Here is a 22,087-nt window from a genome sequence, read left to right as displayed (position 1 = left end):
GCCATTTCATGTACACGGTTTTGACTGTTAAAATATGAAAACATAATGCGATATACGACCAATCTGATGTTTGTGCGAACCGATGATTCGATGCGCATTGAAATGATCGCCGCCTTTAAACTGATAGAGGGGCTTTTCTGCGGGAAACAAAAGTATGGACAGCCACAAACTTTTGCTGAAGGTAATGAAAGATTATAAACAATCTACGATCCTTCGCAAACTTTTGTGTCGTAAAAAGTTCTCGACTGCGAGTTTTAATCTACAGACGCTTGCAGTTGTTCCGTAGACTCCTACCAAATATTTTAAATGTGAGTGACTCCTCGTGCATCAGGTTGCACATAAGGCCCCAACCAGAGTCCGCCACCGAAGTCTATCGGCTGAAGCCCGCTCTAGGTGACCCCATGTCCAGCCCTTTCCTTTCATCTCCCTTTCAACTGTTCATCTCCAGGTTTCCTTTGGGTGGCCTTGATTTCCTCGGCCGTCTGGAGTCCATCGTAGGGCGACTCTGGAGAGGTCTGTTGTCTGCTGGCGGAGCACATGTCCAATCCATCGCCAACGCCTTTGTTGAGTTTTGTTGGACTCGGTTTCAGTTCTTCGATGGAGTTCTTCGTTGGTGATGGTATTTGGCCAAAAGATGTTAAGTAGGAGGCGTCTGTGTTGGAAGACGTCAAGTCTGTTACTGATGGTTTTGGTCATCTTCCATGATTCTGATCCGTAAAGGAGGGTGCCGATCATATTTGACTTGAAGATTTCAGCCTAATCTTCTGACTGATATTTTTCGACTTCCATGTGCTCCTGAGTGAGGTCATGGCCTGGCTGGCTTTCGGCAGTCGGGCTCGAATCTCCACCTCCGCATCCCCCGTCTTTGCCATTTTAGACTCAAGATATGTAAAACTGTCAACTTCTCAATCTCTTCTCCATTTAAGTTGATGCTGTCTTGGACTCTGGCGTTCACTCTCATACTGTTCATTTTCTTTGTGATGACCTTTAAGCTAAGGTTTCCAGCTGTTTCTGAGAAGGCCTTTGTTTTTTTGCCTTCTTGTCTTCGTGGCGGTGTGACAGCAGGGCAATGTCATCAGATAAATCCAAGTCTTCCAACGTTGTCTTTGCTGTCATAGTCATGGTCAATCTCATCCCTCTCCACTCACTGTCTGTGGAAGTCTTCATGCTCCAGTCCATGGTCAGGATGAAGAGGAACGGCGACAGAATTCAGCCCTGCTTTACACCAATACTGACGTTAAAGGGGTCTGTGAGCTCCGTGTCACAGACAACCTCACTCGTTGCTCTGCTCCAGAATCTGTCACAAAATGAAGATGTGCTCAGAAAAGAATTGCCCAGGACGAAATCCTGCTTGCTGTTGTCGGAGTTCTTTCTCAAGGGTTGCTGCCAGTCTTGACAGAAAAATCTTGCTGAAGACCTTGCTGATGAGGGAAAGAAGTGTTATGCCCATCCAATTATTGTAGTCTCCAAGATCTCCTTTCTTGGGTAACTTTAAGATGAGCCCTGTCTTCCACGCATCAGGAAGCTGCCCTGATTCCCAAACCTGCCTGAAGATTTCAGTCAGCATGGGAGCTGTCACATACACACCTGCTTTCAACATCTCTGCTGTTATTCCATCTGCCCCTGGTGCTTTACCGCTTTTCAATGACTTGATTGCTTTTGTCACTTCTTCCAAGTCTGGTGGGTCTGTGTAGATGTCAAGGTCTATAACTGCTGGCTGGATGTCTGCAAGCTGAGTAGGGTCTGGTCTGTTCAAAACTGACTCAAAATACTCCCTCCAGCGCTGTAGTTTTCCTCCCTCTCCCTCAATAACATTACCTTTCATGTCTTTCACTGGCACATCACTGTTCTTTTGGTCATTTTTTTCTTGCATCCATTTCAGCTTCATCTGCCAATTTCTCTATGTAGTCTCTTTTGTCAGTTTTTGTCATCCTCTTTATTTCTTTGCTTAGTTTTCTATATTTGTGTCTGTGTTTTTTCTTCAGATCTAGCACTGTTGATTTTTTTTTTGGCTGACTTTCTCTCGTCTATCTTCTTCCATATCTCTACTCTGATCCACTGTTCTTTCTTTTCCGTTGGAAGCCTAGTATTTTAAATACGTTTTAATCGAGGTACCCTACTGCGATCCGTACCGATTTCTGCAGAACAAAAAACGAAATTCAAACGCTGTTTCGATACTGTTTACCAATCATAACCCCATCGTGTTATACCTTGCCCGGAGTCTGTATGTTCAATTTCTTCCAAAAACAATTAAAATATTAAACAATCAAAAGATTCGTCTGCAAAAGTTTGGTAGTAAGCAAATCTGGTCGGCCATCTTGACGCTAATCTTTGAACCCGCTTTCCTCAAAATTGCCACCACCATACTTTCACACTTCAAACGTTTGTAACTCGCTTAGTGATAGGACTAGAAGAACAACTTCTGTATCAAAAGAAAGTTTAGAACCTGTACATTTTAAAAATATGCAATTTTGCAAATCTCAGATTTCCGACTTAAGACTCATTTCGTCGTAGAAGGTCACATTTATATAACATTTTTGGATTGATCGTTGCACCACTGAACCAGAAAGTATAAAGACTTAACCTGGTTATGATTGCAGGCCGTGTCTGGTGGTGGATTGCGACACTGAGTGTACTCGCTGAAATTTCACTCCTTACTGCTGCATGGCCAGTTTCTGTCCGCAGTTCGCTTGAGAGTAAGTATTGTCACTCTTACAAGGTAAGTTTTTTGCAGAAGATTTTTCTAAAAATTGGTTGGTAGTATTACTGTGATTACCCATTAATTTAAAACAGTCTAACAACACGATGTTGGCAGTCACGATTTTCCGTGAAGTGTGCTAGGCTCTTTCTCTCCAACATGCTCTCTTTATAATCGTGAATATGAACTGAAATTATGTGTTGTGGTGAGAGTATGGAATGCTTGGAATAAATGAATGAATTATTCCCACGTAACCATAGTAGCCGATACACAAGCCATATAATACCAACCTGATGAGAGTACATTGTGTACAATGAATTGTAACCTAGCTATACAGTTTATGTTTTTGGTGCTCCTGTGGCTAGCTGATGTGGAGTAACGGGATTTTGTATTGTGTTGAGACCGGTACTCTTACTGTTTATCAAATGACAAGCAACAGAGATTCACATTTTGCCGCTTCTTTTCCCTTCTGTAAAACAAAAATCGTGCCCGAGACGAGATTTACCCCAAAATGGCTAAGTAAGGACCTCAAAGTTACGTATGCATCTCCGTGGTAAGCAGCTCTAAGCAGAGTTGAGCAGACAGCTCATGACGTAAAGCAGAGAGAGAGAGAATAGCTTGCACGTCTGTAAGAAAGGCCTGTTCATTGTGTACCCTACTGCTTTAGAACCAAATAAAAATATCACTGGAAAATGATAACTAAAAACAAATGACAATGTAGTAAAGAGTCAAGCACATGCAGATCATACATACATCACACATCGTTGTTGTTTTCCTGCTCGCAGTTGCATGCAAAATGCTTCTGGTAAAACAGTGATAGCCAGTGAGCTCACAAGCCAGAGAAGCAGTGCAAATCCTCCCTAAAAGGCTTCGCTCAAACGTCCAAGCAGATGTGACTGTCTTTTTCTGCTTTCGCAAACCTCCCTGAGCTCCTGTTTATTGAAGTCGGTCAAATAAACAACACCAAAGTTGACCTATATTGGATATCAATGGTGAAGCTAAGCTACGACTGCACACCACGTGCTCTATCCATCTAGTTTAAACTCGGGTGATCTTGATGATGATGATGATGTCGATTTGTAATGCGCAGGTATCCATTCCGAAGAATGCTCATTGCGCAGAAAAAAACAAAAGAAGAAAAAATAATGTGAACAAATTTATAAAACACCAGGAAAGTAAAAAATATAGACAGAAGTGTTTCTTGGTAGTTTAAGACTTGTTTGAAAGAAACAGATGGGTTTTCAGTCTTTTGCGAAACGTGGTTGGTGAGGTGATGGTGGAAAGCAAACTAGCGCAAGCCATCGCATCATGCCTACAAAGTGTAGTTTTCAACATAAATGCTCAAAAGATAATGATTAGAAAGACTGCATATTAAAAGAAGAAGAAACATAGTGTGGATCTTGCAATGTATCTTTGAATATTGCTTCTATGCCGAAAGCTAGTTTAAAAGTACAAAAACGCGCGTAAAGAAGGAAAATCTCTAGAGAGTTAAAACTTTCTTCTTTAACCGTGATAAAAAAACCCATTCATATAGTTCTGCCTCAAATTATATCTTCCTTCTATTATAAATAAGTGAAATACTACCGAGAGATAACCTCTAGTTAATTTTGTTTGCATATTATATAAACGTCTTTGAATTGTCCTTACAATAGATTTCTTGGTCATTAAAAAGGTCATTTTCAGTGTGGTCATACCTGTCTGAACCTTGTTTACAGAATATGGCAAAACCTTTCATATTTCTTGATTGAGTGTTATTCTGCCTCCAGCTCTTGTTAAAAAAATATGCTATTGGGAAAAGTCACTGTTTTCGGAGACAAATATTGCAAAAGCCAAAGTACTGAAAGAATATCATCATTGCAACACTTCTTCCTCTTGTTCCTAATCACTCCCAGTGTAGCATTGGCCCGCAACACGTCTAGGTATGTCGCATCACTTCACAGCTTTAAACTACATGCAGAGCTGTGCTTTTCAGCAGGTCTGCTGTTATTGGGATGATGAGATATTTCATAAATCAACCAATTAGGTTATTTGGTCTTAGAGTAAATGTCAAATATTCGTAATGCTTTGTGCTTTGCCATATATCCTTAGAAGAAATATACTATGAAATACTCTGCAATAAAAAATAGGATTTCCATTGTTTTTAAACACGTTCTTTAATTCTTTTAAAGTTTTTATTAGTTGAATTGTTGTTAAAAACAGATAAGTTATAGCTTACGTTTGATGAATCAAGTTCTTTTGTCAATCTTCTGATAAAGTGCATTTTGTTTTACAGGGAACGTTGCTTTAAATAAACCATGCAACCAAAGTTCAGTTTGGCATACGGGTGTAGGTCTCTGCGATAAGGCTGTAAATGGAAGATTCGAGGACTATGATCAGTTCAGCCAGAGCTCGGACTGCATTCATACTTCAGGATACGACCTGACCCCTTGGTGGACTGTGAATTTAGGACCAAACTTTTATATTCACAAGCTCGTCATCCAGGGACGCACTGACTGTGAGAATAAAGATTAAGATACATTTAACTTGGGCGTAAAAAGTTCACAGTGACAATTTCTCACTTTCAGTCACATCTTAAAATAAGAACTACATTATTGGCATTGTATACCTAATGTAACAGTATCCTGTATTGTCATTAGTAGAACTAGAGATTGCGTACAACGACTAATACTTCAACTGGATATATATTATATATCTTGAAGATCTTTTTGTGTCTCTTGTAAAGTATACTAAAGTGACCTCGGGAGTGAATTTGTGAAGATAAATTAGTTATAATGGTAGAAGCAGTATTGCTAGATCAGAGAAATTTACATCTTACAGCACATAAGTGGCTTACTGTTATTGAACATTTACATCTCTTTTACAGTTTACAGAAGAATGGCGAATATGACTGTCCTCTTCGATGGCATAGTTCATGAAAAATACTCTTTTTCGTTCAGACGGATGGAAACTTACTTCGATTCTACGGAAGTTCAAAAAGTACAAAATGTCACACTCACAAAAAATGGATCTAACCCTGATTTAGTAATGTTAAACATATGCGAGTTGGCAGTTTACGGTAAGTTGACCATAACATATACCTTTACTATGTCTTTTTGAAATATTTTGACATTGAAATCAAAGTCCCTTTCATAGACATAAAACGTGATTGCATATGCATTAACCTGCTCCTACTTCTAAGTCCCCAAATGGAATGTCACCACTTCGCTTTTTATAGACATTACACACAATACATACAAACGTAAAATGCCAATCGTCTCAAACATATTTCTTGATCAGCATTGCCTATTTTCAGAAATAACAAACAACCTTATTGGTTGACTAATTTGGTTCTTTGAGGAAAGCAAACCATTATAAAACAATCCCTAAAGAAGCCAACGCTTTCTTTCACTTTTTATTCATTTACTTTTTGTACAACTTGCCACAGAATCCAGTTCACATTGCACTCTCGAAACAGTGTCTTTCCCAAGACGTTCGCTTCGGCGGAGGCGAAACTTAAAGAAACCGATTTTTTAACCTTTATTAGGTGATACATGTCATGCAAAACAAAGTCAATAGAAAGATGAATCATTTAAACATTACCGACGCGAATATCAGACTCGAGCGCCATTAAACGAGTATCATGATGGCATCCACAACGAAGAACGTAGTGGCGGGACTGTACTGGTGTGCAATCACTTGCATGAATTCTCGCTACAAATGTCCAGGAAAGTCTTTTCTCTGCTTCTCGAAAGACAAGGCAAGGTAAGGACCTGAAGTTATATACCTCACTTCATTTTTAATTGCTATTGATGCTTCTAAGATTTTAGTGAAAATGTTTGTGCCACAAGTAGGTCTATGGTGATTATGTTTCAACGCGAAGAAATGTTCACAGCTCTGATCGCCTTGCTAGTCTAATTGCCTTGTGAATGCATATTATTACTGTTACTATATTGTTCTTTATGAGGGCAAGAAGTTTTTAGTTGATGCGACAACTTGGAAAATTCTTCAAAATTCAGTTTCCAGTCACTGTCTCGTCGATCATTACTGTTGTACTGTTTTGTAATGAAGATCAATGAGAAATTTAAAAAGCAGAGGAGAAACATTGGGATGAGGTTAAGGGAGGGGTTGTAAATAGGTGATTCAGCTACAGATTTTGTTTTTCCCCTTCCTTGGTTTTTATCTTCGTTCATTTTGTGTATTGTAGCCCTCCTTTTACAGTGGAGTCTAGCCCAGGACAGGCAAAAGTGGAGGACCTTCGTCGCTGCCCTACGTGCCGACCGGCATAACGGGCAATAATCTAATCTAATCTAATTTTACAGTGGAATGCTTTTTTACCAATAGTTGCAAAGATCTTGTCTAAAGCATAAGGAGAGAATATCTGCTGAAGAAGAATATAAAAATTCTCTGTAGTTCAGGCTACTTCAGTGACTAGCAGTACAACGTTTTCATGTACAGCTGGCAGAATTCAAAATCTTTTTTTATATGACAGATTGTGTCTCATCAAAACTGCGGATGAGGGTTTGCAGTTACTGTCAAGGCAAACTCACTGGAAAACTTTCTGGTGCACAACGTAAGCTGTTCCTGACTTTGAAACAGTATGCTTCACTGGATGGCGGTCTCACAATGCCAAGCACGCAGTTGTTTTGTGTGATTAAAGAGTTAGAGAAAACATTCAAACATTCAGAAAACACGGAACGCATTTGGATAAAGTGATAGGAAAATTAATGATGCAGTTTAAAATCAGGATGAAACAGTCATTTATTTGCTCATATGACAGACTTTTCTCTTCGAACAAAGTTATGAGACGTCTCTTCTTCAATTGACTTCCTAAGGTCAAGTTCAAAGACAACTCAACATTTGTGCAAATCAGTCAGCACGTAATCATAAAATAGAACCCCCTGTAGGACCCCAGGGTATGCTTGCCAAGCGAGCATTGTAAGAATAGGGTCCCTGCCATCCAGCCAGGCATGTCGTAGGAGGTGACTAAGGTGGACACCTCACCTAGAGGTCAAGTAGGATTTACTGATTTACTAATTTTACAGTGGATTTATTGAATCCGAAGCAAAAGTTGAGGCGGGGTGCTGGAACGTCCAGACCTTGTACCAGACTGGCAGGATGATCCAACTAGTCAAGGAGTTCGACAATCACATCTTGGACATCCTGGGAGTCATTGAGGTCAGATGGGGCGGCACGAGAAAGAGGAGACTAGCGTCAGGACATACCATCTCAGGAAGATCAGACGGTCAGTACTCTGAATGAGTAGCTCTACTCCTCAACAGAAAAAATGAAAAGGCACTGCTGTAATAGAAGCCTTATGGACCCAGGCTTTTGAGAGCAAGATTTCATTTAAAGTACACCAAGCTGGCAGTGCTAGCTTGATGTGCACCAACAGAAGACTCCGAGGCAGAAGACAAGGATGCCTTTTACGATCAGCTCCAGGCAGACTCGGAGAGCATAAGAGCCCAGGATCTTCTGCTCATTATCGGCGATCTCAATGCCAAGGTGGGAAGTGACAATACCTGCAGGGAGCATGTCATGGGCAAGCATGGAATTGGAACCATCAATGACAAACGGAGAGAGACTGGCAGACTTTTGTGAAGAAAACAACCTACTGATTGGAGGTACACTCTTCCAACACAAAGACATCCACAAGACAACGTGGATATCACCAGATGGGATCACAAAGAACCACATAGACAATGTCATCATCAACCAAAGATGGAGGAGCTCACTTCAAGATGTCGGAGCCTACAGGAGAGCAGACGTTGCCAGTGACCACACTCTTGTGATAGGCGCAAGGTCGATCGCGAGGAAAACAGGCACGTCAGCAGAGAGTGGACTCCGGCAAACTAAAAGATCCAGCCACCAAACGGGCCTTTGCTATGGACGTAAAGAACAGGTTCCAGGCACTAGGTGACCAACAAGAGATGACCTTAGACGACTTGAGTCGGGTCTTACAGGAAACAGGAGAGAAAATACTAGGCTTCCAAAACGGCATACTTAACATCTTTGGCCAAATACCATCACCAACGAAGAACTTCATCGAAGAACTGAAGCCGGGTCCATCACCACGCAGGTTCAACAAAGGCGTTGGCGATGGATTGGACATGTGCTCCGCCAGCAGACAACAGACCTCTCCAGAGTCGTCCTACGATGGACTCCAGACGGCCGATGAAAACGAGGCCGACCGAAGGAAACTTGGAGAAGAACAGTGGAAAGGGAGATGAAAGGAAAGGGCTGGACATGGGGTCACCTGGAGCGGGTTTCAGCCGATCGACATCAGTGGCGGACTCTGGTCGAGGCCTTATGTGCAACTTGATGCACGAAGAGGAATAGGTAGACAGATAAAATAGAACTATGAGTTAAATTGACTTAAAACTATTTGCTGCTGACAGTTAATAAACATAATTTGCTGTCTGTCTGGGTTTTTACTATGTGTCTGTTGTGACTGCAGGGCTCAGTTGGTTGGCATGTGAAGGGTGGCATGGGTGAAGGGGGATAGTAAGTGAGAAACAATGAAAAGCAGAGCTGCAGTAAGAGACAACTATAAAAAATGCGTTACATGATCTCATATTATTTGCTGCCATACAGTATTAGTACCATCGTGTTGTCAAAATAATCATTTTAATTTAGTTACTTGAAGACTTTTCCCATTTATCCAAATGATGATGATGATGATGATTGATGATTGATGATTGATGATGATGATGATGATGATGATGATGATGATGCGGAGCATTACGAATAAGATCACACTAGCTGCGCAGACCAGTAATGATGAACAGATAGTAGACGGTGAGATATGTAGAGGCACAAACCGTAAAGCACTGGATGAAGATATGAAGGGTGTTGTAAACAGTTGGAGCCGTACTTGGTGGCAGACATGACAGAGAGTAATGCAAGAGAGTTACGGATAGTATTGCAAATGTGTTGTAGTACAGTCGGATAATAATATAATAAAGGGGGTTTCTTTAATAGGTGAAAAAGAATCATGTAGTTTAATACGACTGTAATAGTTCCCTCAAAAAAGAAACGTAACTGTTACAGCCAAAGATAGCTCCCTAGTGAGTAACTGTAATTGTTTAGCTATAAAAGTTACTTCTGATGACGCTAAACCATCTTCAAACAGGCATGCTGTGGGTAATCTGCAAAGATATAGGTAGCACTGTAGTGATTATATAATCAAATAATTGTGCAGTATTGTGTATCCAAATAAGATAGTATTCTAGTCAGATTATAGTTCTTGTGTAAACATCTATGTCTAAATATTAGTATGTCAATTATAATAATCTTATGAAAATGCATTTTAGTGTTATGATTACACATGGTAGATGTTACCTCCGATTTTTCTACGTGTCGTCATTATGGTATCTTTGTTGCCTCTGCGTACAAAAGTTTGTTGTGTGTAGAATGAAGAGCGCGCAGCATGTTTGGCGAACTATTAAAACTTTTCTTAGACCAAAGTGTTGGCTTAGGCACCGCAACATCACAAAGGTGATCAAGACAGTGTTTTATTCTAGTAAAATTTAGATCAATTGTAATTCCTTGTTTTGTTATTGATTATATCAGTTGACTAGGAGTTACTGTTTCTCTGTTGTATCTTAGTGCTCTAAAAGCTATAATACGTAAAGAGCTGAAACGTCAAACATGCATGGACTTCTTAATATACATAAAAATATATTTATGAACTTTTGCGTAAAGTATATATACTGTACTTACTGTCAGACTTACTTCGCTTAAAGCTCTTCATACCTACAGTGGTACATAAAGGCATTCACTAGAGATCATCTTCTTTGTAAGCATCATGTTTATCCATGCTGTTCCTCTAGAGCTGTGATGCCCAACCTTTTTCGGCCTGCGGGCCATATCCATTTCGGACAGCCGTGTCGCGGGCCACTTCACCACAAAAATACAAAAAGGAAAAAAGAATAGAGCAGATACCATTTTTTATTAGAAACATGTTGTACTTACCATTAATTATGTAGTAATTAGTGGGATATTTGAAGTTGTTTTCCCGAAACCAACTTCTGAATGTCCGGCCTCATCGTAGAGACACCAAGTCGGAGCACTGAATCGAAATGTTCGTCCATCGAAAAAAAAGATTGAGAGACGCCCCTAAGTGGGGATAAATACTTCTTCTTCCTTTTTTTTCGTTTTTAAGGTCTTCTTTTATTACTAACATGCCGATTTCCTGCACTGTGGGCAGAAGTTTCGCGGGCCGGATGGGACCGCGTCGCGGGCCGGATATGGCCCGCGGGCCGTAGGTTGTGCATCCCTGCTGTAGAGAATCTGGTTTTTATAGTTCCCTCTCTACTCACTCTGCTTATTCTCTCTCAGTATGTATAAAGTTAATTTTTCCAGGGTGCAACAGTGATCGTTGGGGTTTACAATGTGAAGGTTATTGTAGTTCGAGGTGCAGAAGTGGAGACGTCCAATGCGACAGACTTAATGGTTTCTGTATAGGTAACTGATTTTTTAAATTTTATTAAACTTAATTTAAAAAAAAATAACTTTTCATTTCACGTAATGACTTATTAAAATTTCTTCTACACCAATGTGCGTGATGGTTTAGGTAAAACTTCATGACTAATAGGATCCCAAGACAATGTCGTATTACACTAAAATCTTGTGACAAATTACGATAAGTCGCTAATATACTGTTCGTTCTTCTGAAGATAATTATCTTTTTATCAAAATTTCTTTTAAACCAATTTGTGTGTTGGTTTATGCCTTACCTTATAAAAAAGGGATCTCGGGACAATATTTTATTATTGTCAGTGTTGTCCATAGGAATGGGAATCCCATGGGAAACGTCCCATGGGATGGGATGGGACAGCACACATTTGTATTTCCCATGGTAGTCGATACTTGATATTGCAAAATAAATTTACTGTTATTTCATTCATCAAGGATTTAAATCTTTCCTCTGAATCATCTATTGTATGTGAAGTAGCAGGAATTATAGAACAAAAGCCGAAAAGTGGTTTTCAGTGTTGTCCATAGGATTGTTAATACCATGGAAATCCCATGGGAAACGTCCCGTGGGATGGGACGGGATGGGACAGGCATAAATTGCCATGGGACGGGATGGGATGGGATAGAAAAATATGTCCCATGGACAACCCTGATTATTGTAGAATCTAGAATATTTTACTTAAAGACTGGAAAGTACTGTATTTGAGGACTAAAATGTCAGGCGTACATGGAATTCCCTATATTCCCTTTTATGCCTTACCTTATAAGAAAGGTGATCCCGGGACAAGTTTTTATTATTGTAAAATCTAGAATAATTAAGATTTCTTGTATTGTTATTTATTATATCACCAGACTAGAAGTTACTTTCTCGGGTGTATTTTACTTGAAGATTTAAAAGCTATAGTATCTGAGGATTGAAATGTCAGACATACATGGACTTCTATATATATGTATGGACCAACACAAAGTTAAATATTTTCAGAGTGCAAAACCAATACTTGGGGTCGTGAGAGATGTGAATACCAGTGTCATGAAGGGTGCAAACCTCTAGACGTCACCTGCGACAAAGAAACTGGTGTCTGTATAGGTAACTTGTTTTATTTATTTTAGTAAACTTAAAATAGCCGTGTTTATTCAACGAAACAAGAACGCGCAGTATATTAGATGACTTATCATAATTTCTCCAGGCGTACATGGAATTCCCTATATTCCCTTTTAAGTTTATATGATTTTAAAATCTAGAATAATCAAGATTTCTTGTCTTGTTATTTATTATATCACCAGACTAGAAGTTACTTTCTCGGCTGTATTTTTACTTGAAGATTTAAAAGCTATAGTATCTGAGGATTGAAATGTCAGGCATACATGAACTTCTCTCTCTGTATATATATATATGCAGCAACACAGAGTTAATATTTTCAGAGTGCAAAACCAATACTTGGGGTCGTGAAAGATGTGAAAACCAGTGTCCTGAAGGTTGCAAACCTGGAAACGTCACCTGCGACAGAGAAACTGGTATCTGTAGAGGTATCTTGTTTTTTTTATTTTAGTAAACTTAATCAAAATATCCGTGTTTCTTCCACGTAAGAAGAACGCGCAGTGTATTAGATGACTTATCATAATTTCTCCTAAACCAATTTGCGGTTTTTTATGCCCTACCTTATAAGAAAGGTGATCCCGAGACAAGTTTATATGATTGTAAACTCTAGAATAATCAAGATTTCTTCTCTTGTTATTTATTATATCACCAAACTAGAAGTTACTTTCTCGGCTGTATTTTTACTTGAATACATGGACTTCTCTCTATATATATACACCAACACAAAGTTAATATTTTCAGAGTGCAAAACCAATACTTGGGGTCGTGAAAGATGTGAAAACCAGTGTCCCGAAGGTTGCAAACCTGGAAATGTCACATGCGACAGAGAAACTGGTGTCTGTATAGGTAACTTGTTTTATTTATTTTAGTAAACTTAATCAAAATAGCCGTGTTTATTCAACGAAAGAAGAACGCGCAGTATATTAGATGACTTAGCATAATTTCTCCTAAACCAATTTGCGTGTTTTTTATGCCCCACCTTATAAGAAAGGTGATCCCGGGACAAGTTTATATGATTTTAAAATCTAGAATAATCAAGATTTCTTGTCTTGTTATTTATTATATCACCAAACTAGAAGTTACTTTCTCGGCTGTATTTTTACTTGAATACATGGACTTCTCTCTCTATATATATACACCAACACAAAATTAATATTTTCAGAGTGCAAAACCAATACTTGGGGTCGTGAAAGATGTGAAAACCAGTGTCCCGAAGGTTGCAAACCTGGAAATGTCACATGCGACAGAGAAACTGGTATCTGTAGAGGTATCTTGTTTTATTTATTTTAGTAAACTTAATCAAAATAGCCGTGTTTATTCAACGAAAGAAGAACGCGCAGTATAGTAGATGACTTATCATAATTTCTCCTAAACCAATTTGCATGTTTTTATGCCCTACCTTATAAGAAAGGTGAATATTTTATTATTGTAAAATTTAGAATAATCAAGATTTCCTGCATTGTTATTTATTATATTACTAGACTAGAAGTAACTGTTTTCTGTTGTATTTTACTTTAAGATTGAAAAGCTGTAATATTTGAGCACTAAAACGTAAAGCATATATGGACGCTGAAAAAAGTTAACTGTATATATATATATATGTATTTTTTTAACTGTGCGACAGGAACCTTGTGGGTAACCAATGTGTAAACATATGTAATAAAGCAGGGGTGTCAAACACACGGCCAGCACACGGTCACGGTCATCAAATTTTACCTGGTCCGCGAAAGACTTTTAGTTAATCATAGTTAATGGCCCGGCGACAAGAAGTGCAAATGACAGAAAAGTTCACGTCCAGCACAGCAAGCGATGTAATGATTGCAGAAAACGTTACCACCGCTCCTGTTCATGATCTGAAAGGATGGTCAAGTCGGGGCTCATAAATCTGACCTGTGACACGGGACACTGGCCTGAACACGGCAGCTGGTCGAAGATTTTGAGTACCTCAATCCATCCGAGATCAAAGGGTGACTGAGGACACCCCACGTGTAGGAAGAGGAAACTCAACCTCGGACTAATAGAAACTCATCACTTTCTTCTGGCTGGCAAGCGAGTCTCCAAAGAAAGATGATCGGACACTAAGCACGTGTTGTGACTTTTCTAAAGACATTTACTTAATGTTAATTTTACATAATGAAGATCGAAAACATTACACTGTGTAGTGAAAGGATTTTTTGTAATTTCAATAGCAATTAAATTTTAAATTAAAGCTAGCCGTTAAAATGGCCAAGAGAAAAGTTGATTTTGAAAACAGAGTCTTTCAAAGCCCATAGTAGACTGAATACTTGTTCACTAATATCAGTGGTAAACCAGTGTCTACTTTGTGGAGATACCATAGCTGTGACCAAAGAAAGCAATCTGAGACGGCATTACGAGACTAAACATCAGGACAAGTTGAAAAACCTGAATGCAGAACAGAAGCTAAAGAAAGTGGAAGAACTTAAGAGGAATCTAAGATGACAGAGGAAATTTTTCACTATAGAAACATCAAAACGTGAAACTGCTGTGAGAGCAAGTTTTGTTGTGGCAGAAGAGATCGCTAAATCAGCCCGGCCATTCAAAGAGGTAGAGTTTGTGAAGAGTTGCATGATAAAAGTGTGTGAAGTCATGTGTCCAAACAAAAAGCAAATGTTTGCAATGTAAGCCTCAGCAGAAACAGTTGCTGATCAGATTTGTGAGATGGCCACTGATGTGAAAACACAGCTGATTAAAAAAAGCAAAGACCTCGTTGCACACTCTCTTGCAGTCGATGAAAGTACTGACACGACTGACACAGCACAACTTGCCATCTTCATCCGTGGAGTCGACTCCAGTTTGACTATCACAGAAGAAATAGTAGACATAAAATCCATGCATGGGACAACGACAGGAAAGGACATTTTTGACTACGTATGTCAAAGTAACGCTGACATGAATCTACTCTTGGACAAACTTGTTGCACTTACCACAGATGGAGCGCTAACCGTGTGCGGCCCAAAGAGTGGACTAGTTGCAAGGATGCGGTCACATGTCCAAGAAAATTGTAGTTAGGAGTTGATAGAATATCACTGCATAATACACCAAGAGTCGTTGTGTCCTCAACATGGAGCATGTACTGAGCACTGTAACACACAAACCGTCAACTTCATCAGAGACAAAGGGTTCAATCCCCGCCTGTTTCAGTCCTTTGTGCAGCAAATATTCCCAGTGGGGCGGCAGGCGTATCACACAGACGTGCGGTGGCTAAGTCGGGAAAAAGTTCTCACTCGAGTTTTTCAGCTAATTTGGGAAATCTGTCAGTTCATGGAAAGCAAAGGAAAAGACTTCACAGTGTTGGAGGATGAAAAGTGGAAATGTGAGTTGGCATTTCTGTGTGACATAACCACTTATCTCAACGCCTTGAGCCTGCAGCTCCAGCGAATGGGCCACTTGATAACATACCAGCATGATGCAGTGAAGGCATTTGAAATGAAGTTGATCTTATGGGAACCACAAATTAACCAATGCAACTTGTTTCACTTTCCTTGCTGCAAAACAGTGATAAACGAAGTTATCGTCAAGGTTCCCAAATGCACATTTTGCTGAAAAACTGAACTCACTTCGTGATAAGTTTAAACGCCGTTTCAGTGACATTGAGGTGCAGAAGAACAATTTCCAACTACTTCACAACCCATTTGCCATCGACGTGGACACTGAACCTGTGCATTTGCAGATGGAGCTCATAGAACTGCATTGTAATGAGTGACTGAAGGCAAAGTACGACTGAGGGCCTACACAGTTCACTCATTCCCTCCCACAAACGATGCCCCAGCTTAGTCTACGTGCGGCTCGAATCTTGAGCATGTTTGGCAGTACATATCTGTGTGAGCAACTTTTCTCTATGATGAAGATCAACAAAACATCACACAGGAGTCGTCTTACTGAAGTACACTTGCAGTCCAACCTGAGAATCTCCACAACACAGACATTTACCCCATTCATAAACGAACTTGTTGCCAAGAAAAAATGTCAAACGTCCACTTCTGACAAAGTAAATTAAGTACAAAAACTGCTAAGCCTTGGTTTGTTATTACTTTAACTTTGTTTTTAATGTATGATTTTGTTTAAGTCAAATTAGTAACAGAAAGTTTAGTTTTCTAATGTTAGTTATCGGACTTAAATAATAACGTTCGGCCCGCAACCTGTAATAAAGGGTGCAAAGTCGGACTAGTCAACTACGACCGAAGTAGAATTTGATACAAAACATCGTTATTAATCCCTCCCAATAATTACCACTCATCTGCCATGTTAATACAGCAGATCACGTCGCCACTCATCACAGCGCCCAAAGTAGTAAATAGTTTTAATCTCGGAACCTGTAATATCAATCAGCTCACAAGACTAGGTAAAAACACAAATCCACTGATATACTATTTACAAAATACCTTTAAATTGTACTGGTGCTTGTAGAGGTAACTCTTTTTATTTATTTTAGTAAACTTAATTAACATAAACAGTGTTCTTTCTAAATGTTGACGTAGTTTGAAGCAGTGACTGCCTTAGAAGGCATAGGATGAAAATGTTTACGTTTTTTGCTTTAAAAATCTATTTAATTACAAACTTTTATTGAGCACACGGCGTAGGCTGCTCTGCCTAATACTTGATTTTCGAAAGAAATGAAATATTTCAGCACCGTGTCTGATGTCCTGCTGGCTGAATAGTGCATTCTTGTTTGTTTGCTGGAACTAAAAGTCACGTCGGAATTTATCAAGTACATGAAAAAGATCAAAAGGAACAATAACATTGCTTGTAAAAATAGTTATGACCTAACCAAAGAGCACCTTAAGTTTGTCTGAAACTGAATACAAAACATTTCTGATGTCTTAAGATTTGCTTAGATGCAAACCCTACCGCTCTTATCACTCTGTTTGGAAACAAGAGAAACCTGACATGAGAAGTTTTCTTTCCCATTTAAAACACACAATAGTTCTACTGCAAACCTTGTCTTTCTTCCCCTCACCTTATTTTGTGTGGCGATTGAATGCAGGTTTGTGTTTTTTAATTCTTTTATTCAATTTTTATTAGCACTCCTCCATAAAAAACTGATAGTTTGAAAGCAGATACTTACCTCTAAGTCTTTGTAATTATATCAGTACGTGATGTCTAAGAATCTTTGCCTTCGCATGTCTCGTGTACAGAATGCCCTGATGGAAAGTGGGGAAACAACTGTTCGGATGTCTGTGGAGAAGGGTGTGATGAGACCAACTGCAACAGAAACGGAACGTGTAAGTCATACTGCATGTCACACTGGATGCCTCCAAAGTGTGATGGTAAGCCTACCTTTATGGACAAATATATTAGACTGCAAGTGCAGAACTGCAGAGCTGATGTTGTACTACAGTTATAAATCTGATGAATGACATCACCTTCACACACGCACACGTGCAAACATACGAACGCACCACACACACACACTTTGGAGACACAAAATGAAACGTTATCATAATAATAATAATAATAATAATAATAATAATAATAATAATAATAATAATAATAATAATAATAATAATAATAATAATAATAATAATTCTGTCAGTCCTTCTGTTCTTGCTAATGCAGCTTTAATTGGAACAAAACAGTTTTGAGTTTATCGGTTAACACAGAACACCTTTTACTAATGCCATTAGAAGATTAAAGCAATATGAAAACAGTAATGACGATTAACTGAGAGCATTATTTTAAATAAAGTATTTTAAATTTTTACTTTATACGTATTTAATAAACACTCTACCTATTTTCACTTGTTCGCCTTTGGAGGTTCCGAGAATCACTGAGTCGTTAAAAGGACATGAGACGTCTTTTTCCCCATAAGATGATACATTACTTCTATTGCACACGTTGTCTTTCTTTCTTTGACTTTCGCAAGGCTATTGATTATATATATATATCTATTCTTTTAAATTATCTGCTTCTATTGGCGCTCTCACAAAACAAAAACGCAATTTTGAAAGCACTTACCCTTCAGTCCTTGTAGTTTTCTCTCAGTACGTGCTGTCTCATAATATTTCGTCTCACATGTTTCGTGAACAGTTTGCGATCCTGGAAAGTGGGGAGATGACTGCCTGAATGACTGTGCAGAGGGCTGTAAGGACGGAGTGTGCAACAAGGCTAATGGGCATTGTAATTGTACAACAACAAAACTGGAACCGCCACTGTGTGGAGGTAAACATGAATGTTTTTTAAAAAGAATTGGGCTGCCAGTGCATGGTTGAACTGATAAAAAGTGTTTTGAACATAAATGGCAATGACAAGGGTGACACCCCAACACACATGCGCACCTTCCCCCGCTCATCCTTCACACACACACACTCACAGACACACACACACACTTAAGCACACACTTGTTTTGAATTTTGTTTGAAAGGACCCGCTGCCTGGTTGTATTTTTGATTCAACTATGCAAATTTACTGTAGAGTATGCACCTCGTTTCTTCTGTACTCCGGTGGAAGTACAATGGTGCATACTTCACTAAAGTTTAATAAATATAGTAATAATCACTTTTATATAGCATCTTCAACCAGTATAAGCCGGATTCAAAGCGCTTTATATACATACAGCAGGGGTGGGCAATTAATTTTTCCAAGGGGCCGCATGAGACATTGGGATGGTTTTAGAGGGCCGGACTAACATAGTTAACTCAGTTTTACCCAATACTGTGAATATAGTATATGTACTGGCGGGCGGGCCAGCGGGCGGGCCGGTCAGAGACAGGAGGCGGGCCGGATCCGGCCCGCGGTCCGGCGTTTGCCCAGGTCTGACATACAGGCACTCGAGCTCCCCTTTGTTAAGGCAGACATCAAATGCACCTTAAACAAGCATACACAAAAACATGCACACACAATGCACAACCAAACAGATCTTGTAGTCTATAACCTTTCCACTCTAACACACTCCGCCGTTTCTGGCACTGGTCCTCGATAGCTTTCCCAGATCACTCCTATCCTAACTCCCGCGCGATGTCTTTGCTCATCTTCGGCTTTTCTTCGAGTCCCACTAGGACGAAAGACGTATGGCAGAGGTATTTCTAGTGCCAAGCCCCATTACCGTCGAACAGATTACCTTTCAGCCCTCGTTATTCTGATTCTCTTACCACCTTTAAGCCCACACTTAAGACATTTTTGTTTCAGAGCAAAACCTTTAACGCGACCCTGTGCTGACTGTGAGCGTGAATAACGTGTCTGTCTTGACCTTTGGTATGAGAAGCTGTGTTGGAGTCTATTATTTTGAAATGTACTGCTTCTATTAGTGTTGTAACATAAATGACTGCAAATTTGAAAGCACTTACCCGTCAGTCTTTGTAGTTTTCTTCCAGTAAGTGCTGTCTCGTAATATTTGGCCTCACATGTTTCGTGAACAGGTTGCAATCCTGGCAAGTGGGGAAAAAACTGTACCGAAGACTGTGGAGTTGGTTGTGAAGGAGAAACATGCAAGAGGGCTGACGGGTCTTGTGAATGTCAACCAGGCTGGGGTGGTACAAAATGTGACGGTAAGCATGTGGAAATGACATTGGTCTGCCAGTGAACAGTGACTGAGCTTATAGTACACGATTTTAACATAAATAACACACACACACACCTGCACGCACTAAGAGTCTTTGTCGTGCAAGCTATCCCGGAAAATCTTCTTAGCAGAGAAGCAGCAGCCAGAATAAGAGTAGTGAAAAAAGACAGAGGTTGTCAGTGCTTTATTTGGCAATCTTGACAAGACACCTGTGCAGTGCCCACCTGTCAAAAATCATCTTAAAAAACATTGAACAATGCAGATTTCCTGTAGCGAGGAGAATGCCAATACCATTGCTGAACAAGGTCATAGAAGAAATAAAAAGAATGGAGGAGACAGCGATTATAGAGGAAGTATCAGAGCCAACAGATTGATGCTCTCCCATCGTATCAGTAATAAAGAAATCAGGTAGCATTCTTATTTGTGTTTATTACTAGAAACTCACTACCACATGTGATACAAGAGCTGTATATCTTGAAAACACTGGAAGCGATCTTACATAAGCTCTCTGGATCAGCAGCCTAGAGCAAGTTGGATGCAACATCTGATTTCTATCAGATTCCCCTTGATCAAGATTATGCAAAACTTACTACATTCATTATTCCATATGGGAGATATTTCTTCAAGAGATTACCGTTTGGTATTTCATCAGCTCTAGAGATTTTTCAGAGAACTCTGGAAACTATTCTAAAGGATCAACCCAACATAATTTTCTATTTGGATGGTGTTCTTGTTTCATGTAAGAATAAACAAGCTCATTAGAAACATTTAGAGAGGATCATGAAAACACTTCCAGTGCTAACCTGAAACTCAACTACGAGAAAAGTGAATTCAGGAAGCAGGAGATTGAAATTTGGGGTTATCGAATCAGTAAGAATGGAATTTCACCAGACACAAAAAAGGTTGAAGCAATAATAACCTTGCCAGATCCAACTAATGTATGATAGTTGAGGAGGATGCTGGCCATGTACAGCTTCTTAGGGTGGTATTTACAAAACATGTTTACAGTACTTTAGCCAGTAACGCAACTGCTTGAGAAAAACCGAGAGTGGAGTTGGGGCCAGGAGAAAAAAAACTACACAGAACAAAGAAATCTTTTTGATACCACCTTGTGCTCGTAGGTTATTATTCTCGTTTCATTTATATTGCGCACATCAAGAGTACTACATCAGTAGAAGTCATCTGACGTCTGAAGAATATGTTTGCACGTCGAGGAAACCAGAGGTTTTTGTTATATACAATAGAAGGCGGTTCACATCTAGAGAGTTCGAGGAATTTGCATTAAAGTAGGGATTTCAACTTTACAGCAAGTCCTCATTTTCCACATGCCAAATGATAGGTTGAAAGAGCAGTTCGAATTGCTAAAAGGATTCTACAGCAAGATTAGCTCTACTGTTATACAGAGACACCACTACTTCTGCTACAGGATATAGTCCAGCAGAATTATAGCCTGTGGTAGAAAACTGAGAACTACATTACCTACTTTGCCTGAGAACCTTGGGTCAAGAAAGTGCGATAAAGAAGCTGTAACGGCGAGCGACCCAAAGGCAAAGCAGTGTTACAAGAACTGCATTGAAAAATATCACGGGGTGCGACATCTTGATGAACTTTGTTCAGGTGACACTGTTTTACAGAAGCTATATGGTCATAAGTACTGGAAAGGTCCAGCACTCATTCAGAAGTGTGTACCGCGGTATTGTACAAACACCAAGAGGCAACTTCGGACGTAACAGACGTCATCTATGAAGGTCAAGAAACTTCGACTCGGAGCAATCCACTCCCAAACACAATCCTGTTCCAAGTGACTTTTCCTTTCCTACTTCTCAAGTCCAAGTGAAAAATGAACCACAGATTGATGCCAAGCTCAATAACCCAGTATGTGAGTCCAGCCCGGGGCTAATTCAACATTTTTTAAACACTGAAGGGCTGCAGAAAGTTAACTGCGACAGGCAAAATAGCTTAAGGCCTAAAACTGATGACAGGTAAAGGTAAAATAAATGAGGGCCCAACACAACCGAGGCGATGTTAAGCTACAAATAGGTTACATTACTAAAGATCGTGAGCAACTTCTCTTCTTCTTTGCAGCCCTTCATAATGTTTAAAAATGTTGAACGTAGCGCCATAGCAAGTTTCACAGTTGGTAAAGATTGAAGCGAAGACTTCCTATTAGCGCGGCCTGTCAAGGTTGCTGACGTCACGCTTCCGAAGGCTCCCGAAGTTTTTCCCTTTGCAGAGACCTTTGCGAAAAATAAATCAGAGCCCGGGGGCCTAGACAATGTCTCGAATCGACATCCAGTATCGGTGGTTCTGATACTGA

The 22,087-nt window shown here is 39.6% G+C and overlaps 2 protein-coding genes across 6 annotated transcripts in view; both read left to right on the top strand.

Annotated features, from left to right (window-relative positions):
• LOC112572661 (receptor-type tyrosine-protein phosphatase kappa-like) overlaps positions 1–22,087 on the top strand; it is a 503,329-nt gene that overhangs the window by 90,851 nt on the left and 390,391 nt on the right. The window lies entirely within an intron of this gene.
• LOC112572669 (multiple epidermal growth factor-like domains protein 6) overlaps positions 1–22,087 on the top strand; it is a 33,766-nt gene that overhangs the window by 1,283 nt on the left and 10,396 nt on the right. Inside the window, exons 2-12 of one of the 4 annotated variants that reach the window (XM_025252463.1) lie at positions 2,601–2,696; positions 4,971–5,192; positions 5,562–5,753; positions 11,039–11,140; positions 12,135–12,239; positions 12,575–12,679; positions 12,993–13,097; positions 13,414–13,518; positions 17,408–17,494; positions 18,300–18,431; positions 19,628–19,756. In XM_025252463.1, the coding sequence (XP_025108248.1) occupies positions 2,601–2,696; positions 4,971–5,192; positions 5,562–5,753; positions 11,039–11,140; positions 12,135–12,239; positions 12,575–12,679; positions 12,993–13,097; positions 13,414–13,518; positions 17,408–17,494; positions 18,300–18,431; positions 19,628–19,756 (1,380 nt within the window). Of the gene's footprint in view, positions 1–2,600; positions 2,697–4,970; positions 5,193–5,561; positions 5,754–11,038; positions 11,141–12,134; positions 12,240–12,574; positions 12,680–12,992; positions 13,098–13,413; positions 13,519–17,407; positions 17,540–18,299; positions 18,432–19,627; positions 19,757–22,087 lie in introns of all 4 variants that reach the window. The other 3 variants (XM_025252462.1, XM_025252464.1, XM_025252465.1) reach the window with 3 other exon arrangements.

Source organism: Pomacea canaliculata, linkage group LG9, assembly GCF_003073045.1.
Source record: "Pomacea canaliculata isolate SZHN2017 linkage group LG9, ASM307304v1, whole genome shotgun sequence".
Classification (NCBI taxonomy): domain Eukaryota; kingdom Metazoa; phylum Mollusca; class Gastropoda; order Architaenioglossa; family Ampullariidae; genus Pomacea; species Pomacea canaliculata.
This window is presented reverse-complemented; position numbering and strand designations above follow the sequence as displayed.